Source organism: Piliocolobus tephrosceles, unplaced genomic scaffold, assembly GCF_002776525.5.
Source record: "Piliocolobus tephrosceles isolate RC106 unplaced genomic scaffold, ASM277652v3 unscaffolded_29046, whole genome shotgun sequence".
Taxonomy (NCBI): Eukaryota; Metazoa; Chordata; class Mammalia; order Primates; family Cercopithecidae; genus Piliocolobus; species Piliocolobus tephrosceles.
The window spans coordinates 1-6,296 of NW_022312139.1; the positions used below are offsets into that span (position 1 = coordinate 1).

At 50.7% G+C, this 6,296-nt stretch overlaps 1 protein-coding gene across 1 annotated transcript; it reads left to right on the top strand.

Annotated features, from left to right (window-relative positions):
• Window positions 1-639: 639 nt before the first annotated feature.
• Window positions 640-6,124, top strand: LOC111538499 (protein NYNRIN-like). The gene is made up of 2 exons (XM_023205866.2): window positions 640-963; window positions 4,329-6,124. Exons 1-2 carry the CDS (start codon window positions 663-665, stop codon window positions 5,219-5,221), a joined length of 1,194 nt encoding a protein of 397 aa, XP_023061634.1. The 5' UTR covers window positions 640-662; the 3' UTR covers window positions 5,222-6,124.
• The last annotated feature ends 172 nt before the right edge of the window (window positions 6,125-6,296 follow it).

Below are 6,296 nucleotides of genomic sequence, written 5' to 3' on the forward strand. Positions count from 1 at the left end.
GGACACGCGCTCGCGAATGCTCATCTTTTACCATTGTCTGTCTGTTATTGTTAAGTGTTAAGTCTAAAAAGAAACATAAAACCTCTCCTTCTCTTCCAGGACCGGACCTGTCAGATATTCCCCTCTGCTTAACATTCATTTTCATCTCTCCTTCTCCTTGTAGGAACAGTCCAAAAATGGGCAGCGCCCAGAGTACCCCGCTCTCCCTCCTTGTTAACAATTTCCTCGGTCAGGACATCCTGATCAAATTCCTTATATTCTAGTGTGGCAGGATCTCCTGGAAAACCCACCGACCTGGATGACCCCGTTCATCCCTGAGCCCTGCAAGGTCCTAGTAACGCGACCTACAAGACAAAGGACTCCCTCTGCTCCCTCGGCCCCTGTGCTGCCAGATAGCCAGGACCCCCTAACGTTAGAACCCACACTTCCCCCACCATATCCTCACCCTATCCCGCAGGACCCAGTCTCCCAGGGTGGTGCTTCCATGGAGGGAGACCGAGAAGCGGAAGCAGCCGAAAGCGAAAGTAACGGGGCGGGGGGAGCCGGCAGGCCCAACACGAGGCCCCGTGCAGCGGGACCAAGCTTCCCGATTCCCTGACTCTACTGTAGCCCTGCCCCTCAGAGAGATAGGATCGCTCGATGATACCGAGCTCCCCCGTCTCATGTATTGGCCTTTTTCCACTAGTGATTTGTACAATTGGAAGTCCCAAAATGCTCGGTTCTCAGATAATCCCAAAGATCTAACCTCGTTGTTAGATAGTATCATGTTTACTCACCAGCCTACCTGGGATGACTGTCAACAGCTCCTCCGGATCCTGTTCACAACGGAGGAGCGAGAAAGAATCCAGGTCGAAGCTAGAAAAGGGGTTCCGGGAGATGATGGCCAGCCAACTGCAAATCTGGACCTCATCAACGCGGCTTTTCCTTTAACCCGACCCAGATGGGGTTACAACACGGCAGAAGGTAGGGGATGACTGCTCATTTATCGCCAGACTCTAATGGCAGGTCTCCAGGCTGTAGCTCGCAAGCCCACCAATTTAGCTAAAGTGTACACAGTACTGCAGGGTAAGATAGAGAGTCCTGCCGCTTATCTAGAAAGACTAATGGAAGCCTTCAGGCAGTTCACCCCTATGGACCCAGAGGCACCAGAAAATCAGGCAGCCGTAGTAATGTCTTTTGTGAACCAGGCAGCACCAGATACTAAAAGAAAACTCCAGAAATTAGAGGGTTTAGAGGGAAAGCAGATTCAGGACCTCCTTCAGATGGCCCAGCGAGTTTATAATAATAGGGATACTCCAGAAGAAAAACAGTTTAAGGCAACTAAAGAAATGACCAAAGTCTTGGTAGCAGCTTTCCCCCAGGCAGGGAATGGCCAAAGCAGAAAGCAGACAAAGCAAGGCCCCAGGCAAGGATTAGAAAAGGATCAGTGTGCTTATTGCAAGGAACGTGGTCACTGGATTAAAGACTGCCCAAAGAAACGGAAACCAGCTAACCCTAACTCCGTACTCGTTACCCAGGACTCTGACTAGGGAGGACGGGGTTCGGACCCCCTCCGGGAACCCAGGGTAACTTTGCAAGTGGAGGGGTCCCCAATTCGCTTCTTGGTCGATACTGGGGCAGAACGCTCAGTCCTAACCAAACCAATTAGAAAAATGTCTAAGAAAACATCCTGGGTGCACGGGGCCACAGGCGTCAAGAAATACCCCTGGACAACCCAGAGAACTGTAGACTTAGGAATGGGAAAAGTATCCCATTCCTTCCTAGTCGTCCCAGAAAGCCCCTGCCCCCTACTAAGGAGGGACTTGCTAACAAAAATGGGGGCCCAAATCCACTTTGAGCCAGAAGGGCCCAAGATAACTGACTCCCAAAACAGGCCAATATCTATTCTGACTGTCACCTTAGAAGATGAGTACAGACTCCATCAGGAGCAAAAGTCCCCTGATCAGGAAATTGACTCTTGGCTCCAGCGTTTCCCTGAAGCGTGGGCAGAAACTGGGAGCTTGGGGCTAGCTAAACATCGACCTGCCATATTTGTGGAAGTTAAGCCAGGGACGGATCCGGTTCAGGTTCGGCAATATCCTATGCCCCTAGAGGCGAGAGAAAGGATCACGCCTCACATCCGCCAGCTTTTAAACCAGGGAGTCCTGCGGGCTTGCCGCTCGCCATGGAACACTCCGCTGTTACCCGTTCATAAACCCAACAGTATGGATTATAGGCCAGTGCAGGACTTAAGAGAAGTTAACAAAAAGGTCATGGACATACATCCTACTGTGCCCAATCCGTACACCCTTCTAAGTGCCTTACATCCTGAAAAACAGTGGTATACCGTTCTTGATCTAAAAGATGCTTTCTTCAGTCTTCCTCTGGCTCCCAAAAGTCAAGAATTCTTTGCATTTGAATGGACTGATCCTGAGAGAGGCATCAACGGTCAGCTAACATGGGCCAGGCTGCCACAAGGGTTCAAGAACTCGCCGACCCTATTCGGTGAAGCCCTTCATGAAGATCTGGGTGAGTACCGGTGGCAACACCCTGAAATAACTCTTTTGCGGTATGTTGATGATCTCTTAATAGCGGCCAAGTCCCCGGAAACTTGTGTTCAAGGGACTGAGGACCTCTTGAAGACTCTGGGGGAGCTAGGCTACTGAGCCTCAGCAACAAAGGCCCAGATCTGCAAGTTGGAGGTAACTTATCTAGGGTATCTATTAAAAGGGGGGCAACGCTGGCTAACCAAAGCCCGGAAGGAAACAGTCCTACGCATCCCCAAACCCCAGTGGACACGGCAAGTGAGAGAATTCCTGGGGTCGGTGGGGTTCTGTAGGTTATGGATACCCGGGTTTGCAGAGTTAGCCAAGCCCCTATACCAGGCAACAAAAGAACGGCAGCCCTTCAATTGGACGGAAGAGGCTGAGCTGGCCTTCCAACAGATCAAAACTGCTTTGTTATCAGCTCCCGCGCTAAGGCTCCCTGATGTCTCCAAGCCATTCCACTTATACGTGGATGAAAGTAAGGGCGTTGCAAAAGCTGTGTTAACACAGTACCTAGGCCCCTTGCAGAGGCCAGTCGCCTATTTGTCAAATAAATTAGATTCAGTGGCTGCTGGCTGGCCACCCTGCCTCCGGATAATCGCGGCGACCGCCCTAATGGTCCGGGACGCTGATAAACTTATCATGGGGCAAGAGTTGCGCGTTACAACCCCGCATGCCACTGAAGGCGTCCTCCAGCAGCCGCCGGACGGATGGATGAGTAACGCCCGGCTCACCCACTATAAAGGACTGCTGTTAAACCCCCTCAGAATAACTTTTCTGTCCCCAACCTCTTTAAACCCTGCTTCACTGCTGCCAAATCCAGACTTGGACGCCCCGTCCCATGAGTGCACTGAGATACTGGCTCAGGTGCATGGGGTGTGGGAGGACCTGCAAGATCGTCGGCTCCCCGACGCAGAACTCATCTGGTTCACTGATGGCAGCAGCTTCGTCCACCAAGGCCAGCGATATGCAGGAGCGGCTGTAACGTCAGAGACTGAGGTAATCTGGGCGGAACCCTTGCCCCCAGGGACATCGGCCCAAAGAGCCGAACTGGTAGCACTCACCCAAGCCCTCACCCTAGGGGCAGAGAAAAAACTAACAGTATACACTGATAGCCGCTATGCTTTCGCCACTGCGCACATACATGGGGCCATCTACAGAGAGAGGGGACTATTAACAGCTGAAGGCAAAGAAATAAAAAACAAGCAAGAGATCCTAGCTCTATTAACTGCTTTGTGGAAACCAAAGAAATTGGCTATCGTACATTGCCCTGGGCATCAGAACCCAACTACGCCAATTGCTCGAGGCAACTTCTTAGCGGACCAAACCGCACGGAGCATAGCAAAGGCTCCCAGTCAGCTCCTTGCGCTCCAGCTCCCTGATCCAGGCCCGCGAGACTTGCCATGTTTTCCCGATTACTCCAAACAGGACCGCAAGTGGATGGACACGCTTCCCCTAAAGCAGGTTCAGAATGGGTGGTGGACTGATATCGATGACCAAACCATCCTACCAGAAAAATTAGGATGGCAGGTATTGGAACACATCCACCGGACAACCCACCTAGGTGCCCAAGAATGATAGACCTGATCAGACACGCCAAGTTCCGGATCAGGCGCGTAGCAGAACTGGCCAGCAATGTTACAACAACTTGCAAAGTTTGCCAACTGAGCAACGCTTACCCTCGAACCCAGGCCACTGCAGGGACCAGGTCTAGAGGAACTAGGCCCGGCGTCTATTAGGAGGTAGATTTCACAGAGGTAAAACCCGGGAAATACAGGTATTAGTACTTACTTGTCTTTGTAGATACTTTTTCAGGATGGACAGAAGCGTTCCCAACTAAGAGAGAGACTGCCCAGGTTGTAGCAAAGAAAATTTTGGAAGAAATCCTCCCCAGGTATGGCTTTCCCATCCAGATAAGGTCAGACAATGGACCAGCCTTCGTTGCTAAGGTAAGTCAGGATTTGGCTTCCATTCTTGGGGCAGATTGGAAATTGCATTGTGCTTATAGGCCCCAAAGTTCAGGACAGGTAGAAAGAATGAATCGGACCCTGAAGGAGACCTTAACTAAATTGACAATGGAGACTGGCCCTAATTGGGTAGTACTTCTCCCCTACGCTCTGTTCCGGGCCTGGAATACCCCTTACAGACTGGGCCTCACCCCATATGAAATCATGTATGGCAGACCCCCACCCCTGGTTCCCAGTCTAAAAGATGACCTACTCAAATCTGAAACCGAAAATGTCTCTGAGCTCTTGTTCTCCCTACAAGCCTTACAGAAAATTCACCAGGAAATTTGGCCCAGGCTACCAGAACTGTACGAAACAGGACCTCCACCAACACCTCATTCCTTCCAGCCAGGAGACTGGGTCTTAGTCAAGCGCCACCGACAAGAGACCCTCCAGCACAGGTGGAAAGGACCACTGCAAATACTCCTGACTACTCCCACCGCTCTCAAAGTAGAAGGCATCGCTTCGTGGATCCACTACACACACGTCAAACCAGTGGACCCGACCTCCGATCTTCTCGGGCCGATTGCGGCAGCGACGGAGAGACCAACTACGTGGACTGTGGATAAAGCTAAGAACAATCCCTTAAAGCTAACCCTGAGCCGTCATCCCCATAGCGGTAACCATGTCCAGCTTACCAATGTTCTTATATCTTATGCATCTAACTCTCCTCACTGCTGCGCCGTCTAATCCCTATGTCTGGAGGTTTTGGCTCTATGAAAACAAAACTCACCCCGGGGAAACCCCCCAGGCGGGTAAACTGCTAGCTAGTGCAGACTGACCCCCTCCAGGTGCAGTACTCCGATTTACCTCCCTGTATGGTGACCCATACCAAGAAAAATATCCCTACTGCTATTCGGCACATAGCAACAGCCTCTGCAACCAATCGGCTGCATACCCTAGCAGCCCTCTATATGCTCCCCCTGGTGTATTATTCTGGTGTAATATGACTCTGTTAAAAACTCTGTCCAAAAGCATTTCCGATGGACAATTGTGTATCCCTGTTACCCTAGTCCCTCGGCTGACCTTACTGACCCCGGCTGAGTTCATAGGCTGGGCAGGGACTGCCTCGACCAAGACTGTGCGGGATAAGCGGGCAGTATTTCTGCCCCTAATTGCCGGAATATCCTTAACCACATCCATAGTCGCAGCAGGGTTGGCAGGGGGAGCCTTACAGCGTTCCATAATAGAAAACAACAAGCTGTTCCAACAATTCTCTGTTGCTATGGAGGACTCCGCCTATTCCTTAGCCTCCCTTCAGGGGCAGCTCACCTCCCTAGCCCAGGTCACCCTCCAAAACCGCAGGGCCTTAGACTTAACTCACAGCAGAGAAAGGAGGTACCTGTATGTTCCTCAAAGAAGAATGCTGTTTCTATATAAATGAGTCAGGATTAGTTGAGGAGAGAGTCCAACGTCTACATAAACTAAGCTTAGAAATGAAAAAGCAACAGTTTACTACAGCAGCTAATAATTGGTGGAACTCTTCCATGTTTTCTCTTGTAGCACCTTTCATAGGCCCCCTAATGTCTTTACTGCTTCTGCTGACTATAGGCCCCTGCGTAGTAAATAAAATTCTACAATTTGTTAGACAAAGATTTGATACCATCCAATTAATGGTCCTCCGCAGCCATTACCAACCCCTTCCTCACCCTGAAGAAGAGATCACTCTATGACAGTTCAGGGTCCAGGATTGGACACTCAGTTACTTGTGAGAGGGAAAAATGAAAGGGCACAGGATGCAAGCCCACTCCACCCTGTTGCTAAA